Source organism: Crocuta crocuta, unplaced genomic scaffold, assembly GCF_008692635.1.
Source record: "Crocuta crocuta isolate KB4526 unplaced genomic scaffold, BGI_CrCroc_1.0 scaffold180, whole genome shotgun sequence".
Classification (NCBI taxonomy): Eukaryota; Metazoa; Chordata; class Mammalia; order Carnivora; family Hyaenidae; genus Crocuta; species Crocuta crocuta.
In genome coordinates this window covers 6,472,975-6,484,342 of record NW_027527549.1, presented here as the reverse complement: position 1 = coordinate 6,484,342, position 11,368 = coordinate 6,472,975, and the positions used below count along the sequence as shown (strand labels likewise).

At 42.2% G+C, this 11,368-nt stretch overlaps 1 protein-coding gene across 14 annotated transcripts in view; it reads right to left on the bottom strand.

The window, feature by feature from the left end:
• Positions 1-11,368, bottom strand: part of LOC144234341 (myomegalin) — a 189,231-nt gene that overhangs the window by 60,277 nt on the left and 117,586 nt on the right. For all 14 annotated transcript variants that reach the window (XM_077767682.1, XM_077767740.1, XM_077767733.1 and 11 more), the window contains 10 exons: positions 10,392-10,511; positions 10,075-10,167; positions 9,722-9,934; positions 8,255-8,413; positions 7,231-7,344; positions 6,690-6,827; positions 5,640-5,819; positions 4,539-4,733; positions 1,848-2,015; positions 1,616-1,697 (listed from right to left, as the gene is read on the bottom strand). In XM_077767682.1, coding sequence (XP_077623808.1) covers positions 1,616-1,697; positions 1,848-2,015; positions 4,539-4,733; positions 5,640-5,819; positions 6,690-6,827; positions 7,231-7,344; positions 8,255-8,413; positions 9,722-9,934; positions 10,075-10,167; positions 10,392-10,511 — 1,462 coding nt within the window. The remainder of the gene's footprint in view (positions 1-1,615; positions 1,698-1,847; positions 2,016-4,538; positions 4,734-5,639; positions 5,820-6,689; positions 6,828-7,230; positions 7,345-8,254; positions 8,414-9,721; positions 9,935-10,074; positions 10,168-10,391; positions 10,512-11,368) is intronic.

The window sequence follows — 11,368 nt, the reverse complement described above, 5'->3', positions numbered from 1 at the left end:
TACCCACCCCCCCCCCCCCCCGGGAAGGACTGTGGGGAAATGGACCGTCAACACCTCCAGGCGCTAGTCTGGCAGACCCCTCACACAGCGGGAGAAATGAGTCTTCATGGATCTCTCCGGCAGATACAGCCTTGACCAAGGAGAATACCAACTGCTATCACGTGCTCCTGACGTGATGCACTGAGAAAGACATCACCCTGGAAGCATTCTTGCCAAAAATGTTTAACTTGAATCTAACCACGAGGAAATAAGTAATCAGAGCCAAACTGAGGGCCATGAGCTGACCCAGAGTTTTCAAAAATGCCTATGTCAAAACAGACAAAAAAGACTAGAAAGCTGTTCCAGATTAAAGGAGACTACAGGGACATGACAAGTAAATGCGATGCCAGATCCTGGAGGAAGAAACCCGGCCATCGAGGACATTATGGTGACAACGGGAACTGTGAATATGAACTGTACGTTAGGTGCCAGGACTACAGTAAGGTTGAATTTCCTGAGTGTAATACTCATACTGAAGCAGGAGAATATGCCCCTGCTGCTAGGAGATACACAATGAAGTATTTAGAAGTGAAGTGTCAGGATACCTAAATAATTTTTAAATGGCTTAGAAATAACAATATATCTGTGTGTATGCATGTAAAGAAAGTATGCACAGGTGGTAAAATGTTAACAGGCGGTGAATCGTATTAACTGTCTACGCGTTATTTGTGCCACCTTTCTGTAAGTTTGAAATTTGCAAAATAAAAAGTTGTGGGAAGGTACTTTTGGAAAAAAGGTAAATAGGGAATTAACAAATCCAGCATCCATTACTCTTTGACTAACATAAAGTTCTCCTACTAAAAAATAACCACTTGCATGACTATCTACGGAATCCCATAATACTTAACACTGTAACACAGACACAAAGTTTTTACATTCTTAATATCATTTAAAAACTGTAAGTTAATTATCCAAGTCCACAACCTTTCGCATTATGGCATTATAATCACCACTTCATGAGTGATGGTAAGCCCCTATTTCTAGAAATCACTGGGTAAATATCTTCCTTGAAGTTACTATTGATCCTGGCCGTTTACTCCGTGAAAGTCAGAGACTCGAATCCCAAGCACTCATTATGTTTTGTTCCTACTCTGCACAGAATTCAGCTGTTTGGGGGGAGTTCAAGGCCTACCAGTCTCTTACTTAGATGGCTGTGGTCTTGGAGAATAGCTTAAAGCACACTGCCCCCCACGCTCGCTCTGCACTGCAGAACAAGTTATGCCAAGTTACAGTGTGTAGACTCAGTCTGCTTGAAAGACATCTGGAATGTGTCAGCCCCATGGTCTTGCTGTGTAGGTTTGGAAACACTACCTGCTACATTTCTGAATCCCTGCAAAACTATCTGAAAAGGACAATCAGGAGGCAGCTTCCCTGGAGCCGAACTGTGTACCTAGAACAACTGTCTTAATTCAACATAAGGTCAGGTCAGTTCTTCCTAAATAGCCTTTTAGGGAAATCTAAACTTTTTTTTTTCCATTAAGGTAGAAAGAGAAAGAGTGTCCTTGCCACACTTATTAACAGAGTTACAGGAAGAAAAGACAGAAGGTTCCTTAGTGAAATTACATTTGATACTTACCCAATGAGGACCTGGCTATACTGGCATCCCCTTTGGCAGTCAATGAAATGCTATCATCCTTGGAGGGTATATGCACAGAACCCTACAAATGGGAAGAGTCAGGGGATTTAGGAAAGTGTGGGAACCATGATCACAACGACAAGGACTTGGAATGGTATTAAGATGATCAAACGTATGCCTTGCACACAAAAAGAAAAGGTCACGAATATCTACACGAGTCCATAGCTCTTACTTGATCAGTCTGATCTCCAAGATGGGGACTGCTGGAGGTAACTTCAGTGGGTTGGTTCGAGATCAGTGCTTGGGACGCCATGAAGTCTTTTCCTCCTAAATAATGGCGCAGGGCCTGCAATTCTGAATTTCTTTCCATTAGGGCTTGTACCATCTTCTCTGCAGAAGCCTGTAAGGAAATCACACAGAACATTAGACGGATACTCTATAAAACAAAATTCACCTTCTGATGTTATTTGTTAAAGTCAATTATTTATGAAAAGCCAGTGGAGCCCCTTGAAATAGTCTCCTTGCTTTCAGTTTACAGCCTGAATTTTAAGTCCTCTGTTACACACAGGCTGTAACTGAAAGCAAGGGGACTATTTCAAGGGGCTCCACATATGCCCTCGGCCTGGATGGCCTTTACCCAAACGTTTGTTTGGTTTGCTCCCCTCACATCTTTGCCTAATGCTCCCTTAACGTACTGACCTCCTTTGCATATTCTATCTAAAACAGTGAGCTTTTCTCTACTCACTATTCTCCCTGTCCTGCTAAGTTTTTTAGAATACACTGCCGTTATCTGATGTATCTGTTTATTGTCTCTCTCCCAACTGGATGCATGTTTCCTCAGGGCAGGGTCTAGGTTTTCTTCAGCGCTGAGTCACAAGCACCCAGAACAGTGTCCGGCACATAGCAGGCACTCAACACGTATTTACTGAATGAATCAATTACGTGGAGACACTTTTATCAGATCATACAATCCAGAGAATCTGAACCTCAAAACCACCAACCCCAGGTTTAATTTCAAATCCCAGTTTTGTAAGACAAATTACGCGCATTAAGGAAAAAGATCTAGAACATTATTTGTGACTTTTACTACATTAAAAGTCTACATTTAATCAGAAAATGTGGAAATAATAAACCAAGACTAAAATTACTGGGGGCTATAAGCTGATGAATCAAAACTCTATTAGCTATCTTGGCACCAACTGCTTCTGGAACAATAACTACTGTTTCAAAGGAGAAGCGGAGCGTTTGTCATAATTTCTAAGGGAAATAAAAGAATAACTTTACATGTTTAGTAAGATTTGGGCCCTTCAGGGATTTGGACATAACATCCAGAAGTTAACAGCACATTATTCATTCACATTAATAAACATCTATGCAAATTGTTATGGGAAAGAAACATAATAAATAACATTCAAGATCTCTTGGGTCATATATATGATCTACCTGGCTTGGAATTCTTTTTCTAGTAGTGTTGTTTTTAGCCCTGGTCCTCCAAGCGTGGCCCATGGACCAGCAGCATCACCGTCATCTGTGCAAGCTCTTAAGCCCTCCCCATCCCTCCTGGCTCCTGTCCCTGGGAGTAAGCCTGGGAATCTACGCTTCTAAAAAGCTCCCCAGAGGACTTCTCCTGCATGTAAAATTTAAGAAGCAGATCTAGGAAAATACAACCATTTCTCTTTTTCTGGAGTTAAAGTGATCTTTTATAATTTCACAGTTATGTCCCAGCTTCCATCATTTTACTCTCAGTAGAGTACAGTATTTCTGAGGTGTAATAAACTAATTCTTTCAAATTACAAAGGGGTTAAAAAAGAGACTTTTGTTAGCCTGCTGCCAAAGACTTAAAGAATTCACAGTGACTCTGTTAGGTCTACTCTTAAAGCAATTTCTGCAGCTTATTTAATAGGAAGGAAATGTATATTCACTTCAGGTGGTTTGAGAAATAGATCAGAGAAAAAGAACTCTCCAAGACATGAGGAAACATTAGAAAATATTATGGTCAAATGATAAGAATCTGGTGCCCCCTAAAACTGGCTGGAGGGAATTCTGAGTGACTGGTCCCTAAAATGCAGTTCACATCTCAAGCCTTGAGGAGAAAGAGATCTGTGAATGAGGATAAATTAAGAATTGCCTTCTGAAATACTCATGTACCAGTACCTGAAGATTAACTATTCAATATTATCATAAGATTATTTCTTCTCATCAAGGCCTTTGGAAAAAAACAGTCTGTTTTCCTCTTAAGAGATTTCAGTTTTTATGAGAATTAAGAAAAAAATATGTAAAATGTAAGTTTTGCCATACCTAGGCTGGAAATAGAAAATATCACTGAAATGTTTTCTTAAAGGTTTTTTTGTTTGTTTGATTAGAGAGAGAGTGTGCTCGAGTGGGGGAGAGGGGCGGGGCAGAGAGAGAGAGAGAGAGAGAGAGTCAGTCTTAAGCAGGCTCCATGCTCAGTGCAGAGCTCGATTCTATGACCCTGGGATCATGACCTGAGCTAAAATCAAGAGTCAGACACTCAGCCAGCTGAGCCACCCAGGCGCCCCCAAAATATCATCAGGTTTGGATAATTTAGACTCAAAACCAAAACACTCCAGAACCCCATATTCCCTCCTGTGAAATTAGCAGAATATCAAGGAAAAGAGAATGGGTGAGTGGGTATGTGTGCGGTTTAGGCACCCATCTAAATGTGAAGTGCTCTAAAAATATTGCATGCTTTGGTGACTGATGTAAAACTATAGTCTAACAGACTGGAGGAAAAAATCCTCACAGAATGGACTGTAAAATCTCTCTCTCTCTCTCTCTCTCTCTCTCTCTCACACACACACACACACACACACACACACACACACACGGTGATGTTCCAAAGAACCCTATTCACAGGCTGTAAATGCACCAATAGCGTTCTGGTCTGTGCATCAGTCCTTACTTGGCTCTCCCGCTCCCTGGTGCTCATGGACTGAAGCAGGCCTTGAATCTCTAGTTCATGTTCCACGGCTTGTTTGTTTCGATCACTGAGAAGTTCCTGCAGCAGCCTTTCCTTTCTCTGTAGGCGCTGGCACAGCTCCTCGGCGACCTCACTCTGTCCCGGCCCGAGTTTGCAGAGCAACGTCGCGCTCAGGTCCTAACACAGAAGGGATGCCATAAGTTTTGGAGGAGAGGATGCCCTCTACTACGTATCAAAGGGTTTATTCTTTAAGGATCTATTATAGAAGAAAGAGCTGTGGGATTCTGGAGAGCAAGAATCATGTTTTATTCACTTTTGTTTTCCCAGGCCCAGCCCACAGAAATATGTGCTTGGTGAATGAACACCAACAATTCACAAAAATACCTGTAACGGCAACTTACGTATTATTTTCTGAAGCTCTTTCCCTATTTGCTCAGGGTCCATGATAATTAAAACTAGAGGACGATAAATGGACACTCAGTCCATTTTGTTTATTTCTCCCCAGTATAACTTTTATGGGGGAAACACAAAACGACAGGCTAAGAAAGAATAACAAGCACTATGCTAGCGTGGTGACAGAGTTCCTCCTTCTATACTGAGAGGGAGCACGTGGTGGTTACAACTGTGGGCCAAACTGCCTGGGCTGCTTCCTGGCTCTGCCGCTTACTAACTCTGTTACTTTGGATAAGTGTCTTCATCTCAGAAGTCTGTTTCCTTGTCTATAAAAGAGGCATAATAATAAAGAACTCATAGACATGTAAGGATTCAATGAGTTAGCATCCATTAAGCAATTAAAACCGTGCCTAACAAGCCTGGCACCATAACTAATAAAGGTCAGGTCTCACATCAAAGGTGCACGATTCAGTTCTCATTAATTCTCACATGACTTATTTGAGAAAGATAATTGTCACCCTGAGTTTATGGGTGTAGGAAAAAAGGTCCCAGGGAAAGCCAAGGACTTGCCCAGGCACAGAATGGAATCCGACACTTGGGTCATTGGCCTCCCAGACCTCAAGGGTCCTAATCCAAGACTGAGATTATGCAATCACTAAGCCAACTGCCGGTAAGGAACTAAAGTCTTGCCTCCACTTCTTTGTTCCTGTCATGCAGAGATGTCTGTAACTGCTGAATGATACTTTCTTGTTCCTTCTGCCAATGGCTGAATTTGGTTTCCAATTCTTCTTTCAGCCACTGGAGGTCCTGACAGGTAGCAGATAAGTGTTCTACTTCCAGGCCTTTGGCCCTCAGGAGACTCTCCATGCTCTGCAGGAAAAAAGAAAGCAGCTGTAAGTCAAAGGGCCAGCCCACACTCCTCAGGAAAGGCAAGAAACTTGATCCACCTTGAAATATCTCCAAAATTATCATTTTTTTGCAAAAGGAGAAAACTTAATATCTAATCAAACAGTGCCATACTAATCTTTTTTTTATTTTGTTTTAGAAACTCTCATCTAATTTGTAGGGAAATAAATACAACACGTATGATAAATGAAGTAGTTTTGAGGAAGCAGGCTATGCTACGGAGGAAGTGACAGACTTCTTTAAGAAGTGGCAGATGGTTAAATGTGTAAACTCGAAAATACATACACAAGAGTAGCCCACAGGAAATATTAGTAAGTGTTCTGACTGTGACTATAGAAAGACATGGATATAACATTAGTGAGAAAACAACAGTGTAACAGTTGTACCCTGGCAATGCTTATGTAAAAAGTTTACCAATATCGACAAGAATTATAAATACATCAGAAGTACGTCTAGTTGGGGTGCCTGGATGGCTCAGTTGATTAAGGGTCCGACTTCAGCTCAGATCATGATATCACGGTTTGTGAGTTTGAGCCCTAAATGGGGCTCTGCACTGTCTCTCTCTCAAAAATAAATAAGTTAAAAATTAAAAAAAAAAGAAGTATGTCTAGAAATCTATATTCACTGCTTCCTCCTGCAAAGTTCATGGCAGACTAACACTTCTCACTTCCTAATCTACAATGATGGAACTAATGATCACCATTTTGGTTTCTGTATTTTTTGCCTTCTGAAGCAAATACCTTGATTTTCAGAAAATGACAGAAGGAGTTGATGCTTCAGGTTTAGAATCCAAGTGGGAGAGGGATACCAAGTCATGGCAGACTGTGCTCTTACCTGCATGGTAGCTTCGTTAGAGGAGAGAATACCACGCAGTCTCTCTAAGTCATGATCTCGCTCTCGCATGGCGAGATGGAGTTGACGCAGTTCTTTTTCTTTTTCTTCTAGAGTGGAGAACTTTTCATCTATGGCCCGCTGCAAGGAAAGTAAGGATCCTAAAGCTACTGCACATTCACTACTGTGATCACACTCGTTCATTAAGATTCCAAATACAGGGCGCCTGGGGGGCTCAGTCGGTTGAGCGTCCAACTTCGGCTCAGGTCATGATCTCGGGGTTTGTGAGTTTGAGCCCCATGTTGGGCTCAGTGCTGACAGCTCAGAGCCTGGAGCCTGCTTTGGATTCTGTGTCTTCCTCTTTCTCTGCCCCTCCCCTACTCGAACTCAGTCTCTCAAAAATAAACGTTGAAAAAAAATTTTGTTTTAAATCCAAATATAAAGGAAGGAAAAACCAACTTCAGAAAGCAGCAAATGAAGTATTCCTACAGTACCTGTGTGAATGGAATAATCCATAGTACATAAACAAAAATAAGGCACATACCTCTAGAGCAACATCTCGATCTTGTACTCGTTGCCGAAGCTTCTCAAGCAACATTTCATTTGCTTCGAGGGTTTTGTCTGACTTATCTCGATACTGTAGGAGCTCCCGAAACTCCTAATGAGACCAAAAAATATTTTCCTTTATTCATCTGTACATAATGTACCGAATTCCAACATTTTGCCAACCAATTTGTTACTTAGGATCAAAAACAAAATGCAATCACTCTAAAAGAAAACACAGGTTAGCAGAGATGACAGGCATATACATTAACTATTCCACATCACACATATATGTGTATAGACACATGCATGTGTATACGTGTGTATTTGTATAAACGTATATATATGTGTCTGTGTACCTAGTAACAGGGGAACACAGGATGCACTATGTACATCTGCCTGAAGGTGTCACTAAAGATCTCACAAAAGGGGTTACATCTGCTCTGAATCTTAAAGGACTAGGAATTTCCCAAGTGAAGAGGAGGTGGGGGTATTTCTATCAGAAAAAAAAAATATGTACAATATGCGCACACGACGAAAAAACTGTATGATGAGCAAAATGTAGGGGGTGGAAATGGGACTGCAGCTTACAGCAGGTGGTAGAACTGATCATGGTCCACTTTGATGGTCCACATTTTCCCCAAAACCTTCATTTTATCATCTAAATAACAGGACTTTGTACACAGATGTCTTCACCTACTAGCCTGAGAGCAGTGGTCATATCTTCACTGTCTTCCCAGCACTAGTATCTGGCTCACAAAGCTGTTTGATAACTATTTGCTGAATACTGATTGCTTCTCTTTTGGGTCTACATTTATTATTTCCTACACTTGCTGGTTAGCACTGGTGGTTTACGAACTGTACTTTCTATTTATTTTGAATCCTCTTGGTTCCCAGGTCTCAATGCTCTATGTGTAACAGGTACCGAACACAGGTAGGTAGATGGACATCTTGAGATTTTACGTGAACAGAAACCTCAGAGTTCTGTGAGCCCAGATTTGGTTGAAGTCATTGTGTCGACTCACCTGAAGCAGTTGCTCCTTGTGACTCAGACTGTGGTTTAGGTGCTGAATATGCTGCTCGTGGGTTCTAATCTCATTGTATTTTTCAGCCTCCAGGATACGAAGCTGTTGGCCTTTACTCTGCAATTCTCCTTGGAGCTGCTGCAAGGCTTTTCGTAATTCCTGAATGAAACAAATGTCTTTTAAACAATCTAAAATTTTCACGTGGTCAGTAGATATGAAGACCTTAAAAATTCCAACAGATATAGAAATATAAAGTAGCAGAAAAGTGCCATTCTTTTTATTTTAATTTGAAGTTTTTAAATGTTTTATTTATTTCTGAGAGACAGACAGACAGAGACAGAGAGAGAGACAGCATGAGCAGGAGAGGGTCAGAGAGGGAGGGAGACACAGAATCGGAAGCAGGCTCCAGGCTCTGAGCTGGCTGTCAGCACAGGGCCCGACGCAGGACTCGAACTCGTGAAACGTGAGATCATGACCTGAGCCAAAGTCAGACGCTTAACCGACTGAGCCATCTAGGCGCCCCAGAAAAGTGCCATTCTTGAAATTACTATAGGATACGGGAAATCATAACTGTGAATGGAGACAAGGTGTACATTCCATTATAGTTCAGGACTTACTTTCTAGTTTACAAATGACAGATCCATATAACTACTAAGCAGAACTCTGTCCTGCTGTAAACCTGGATCCTTTACAATGAGCTCAAGGATAGAGTATTCCACCATCATTTTATATCCTAAAACAAAAAACAAACAAAACAAACTGGGGCTCTCGGTGGTTCAGCCAGTTGAGTGTCTGACTCTTGATTGATTTTGGCTCAGGTCATGAATCCAGGGTCATGGGATCAAGCCCCACATTTAGGCCCTGTGCTGAGCATGGAGCCTGCTTAAGATTCTCTCTTTCCCTCTGCTCCTCTCCACCCCCCAACTCTCTCAAAAAAAAAAAAAAAAAAAAAAAAAAATTGGTAGCATATGCTCTAACTTAACAAGATAAATGAACCACTTAAGAATTAATTTAAAAAAACAAATAAGAAGTGGCTGATTGTACGTGCCATTCCTCTGACCCTGGCTGTTGCTTCCCACTATTCTGTCTTGGTAACCTTACCCCATCCTTCAGGAATAACCTAAGAGAGCTCCTTTCATGAAGCTTTCCCAGACTCCCTTCCTCAGCCCCTCTTGTATTTTTCCTCTGGGACCCACACACACCTCCTCTGCCTCATCACAAAAATTCTGTTTCTGTGACTCCCTTATACTAAACCACAAGTAACGTAACAGGAAAGAGCTTGTGACACTGACTCTTGTGTTTCCAGAGCCCAGCCCGATGTCCGGCACATGGCATGAGGCCAACAAACGTTGAGCTGAATTAACTGGATTAAGTGATGACTCAAGGGTTCAACAGAAACCATCCTGATGAAAAGTTAGTATCAGGGCAAAGCCAAGCACTCTGGCCACAAACTGATTACTGACTTACCTGGTTATGTTTCCAAGAAGCCTCCTTCTGCTGTTCTGTCTCACGGGCTGTGGCCTCCACGAACTGCACACATCGCTTGGCATCCTCCAGCTGGCGTTCTTTCTGACGTATGACCCTCTGGAGTTTCTGTATTTCGAGCTGGCTGCAGAACAGAGCAGTCTGTAGGTCAAGCAGAGCCACCTGTTGCCGGGCTGGGCAAGTACCCTCGGAGTTCTGAAAAGACAGGAAAAATCATAACCACAAGGAGGCCAAGCCCCGAGTGGCTGAGAAGACTAACAAAATCAAGACTGTGACCGAACATGGCACTTCCTCCTCTGCAGTCCCTCCTCGCGTCCTACGTGGCCCTCACTTACGTGAAGCTGTCCAAGCTGGCTCTGGTGCAGCATTTCTCGGAGTTTTGCCATTGTGTCATTTTGACCTTCAATCACCTGGTACAGCTCCTCTGTCTGAAAAGGAGATAGCGAGTACCAAACATGTTAGTTGGTGAACTAAAACTGAATTCCATGATCTCACCTGCACAGACTGTAGAAACACCAATGCTGATTACACTCCAGTTTTTCTAGGCTTAGCTCTCTTAGTCTAAGGATCCATTGCTACAAAATACAGAATCTGTGTCTACTTCGATGGAACAAATCATTTCCTCACAGGTCCCTGACTGCCAAATGTGTACCTCATTTTCCCTGCTTTTCAGAGTTTCCTTGAGGCTTTGAATTGCAGCATCCTGCTTCTGAGAGGACTCCTGAGCTGACTTCAGTTCACAGGTCATGTCATTCAATTTCTCTTGAAGAATCTGAATTCAGAAAAGAAAGTGATTTCTTTTAACCTCAGATGCAACCAGAAAGTCCTTCCTCAAATCTAGATAATCTATTTCCTAGATAATATTACCTTGTTATTTTTTTCCCCAGAGAGTAGCCATTAAAGTCCTAAGCCAATCACCAAGACAAAGTAGCAGGTAACATGAAATACTTCCTTCAGTACTCAATTGCTTCAATTCTCCTGCACTGTGCTTTCCGTGTGATGGGCAGTGATGGGCACTAGTCCACCTGAGTCACTGTGGATGCTCTATACAAAGTCCAAGGAGTTCTGCTATCTAGGACGGGACAGACCACCACAAGGTGTTCTGCCAGAAGCTCAGCATCCAAATTGTGGGAACTGGTGAAATTCTCTTCTACGTAAATGTTAGAATCCTTGGGCTATAAAGGGGTGAGAAGTTAAGCTAAAATCAAAAGCATAAACCTCTTGTCTTGGTGCTTTACACAGGTAAAGAATTCATTCAAGTTTGTTTGCTTAACCAACTGAGCCACCCAGGGGTCTCTGCATTCAAGTTTTAATTATAGATCTAAAAGGCACCAGAAATTCTGATCTGTGCAGAACAGGCTGAAATCTTGATGAGAGATAAAGGAAAGAACAACAGTTTTGGTCAAATATTCCTTAGAGTGCCCAGGTGCCTGGGTGGTTCAATCGGCTGAGTGGCTGACTCTTGATTTTGGCTCAGGTCATGGTCTCACAGTTCTCAAGACCAAGCCCCAAGGTGGGCTCTGCGCTGGCAGCACAGAGCCTGCATGGCATTCCTTCTCTCTCTCCCTCTCTGCCCCTCCTCCGTTCGCACTCACTCTCTCTCAAAATAAATAAACTTTAAAAAAAAAG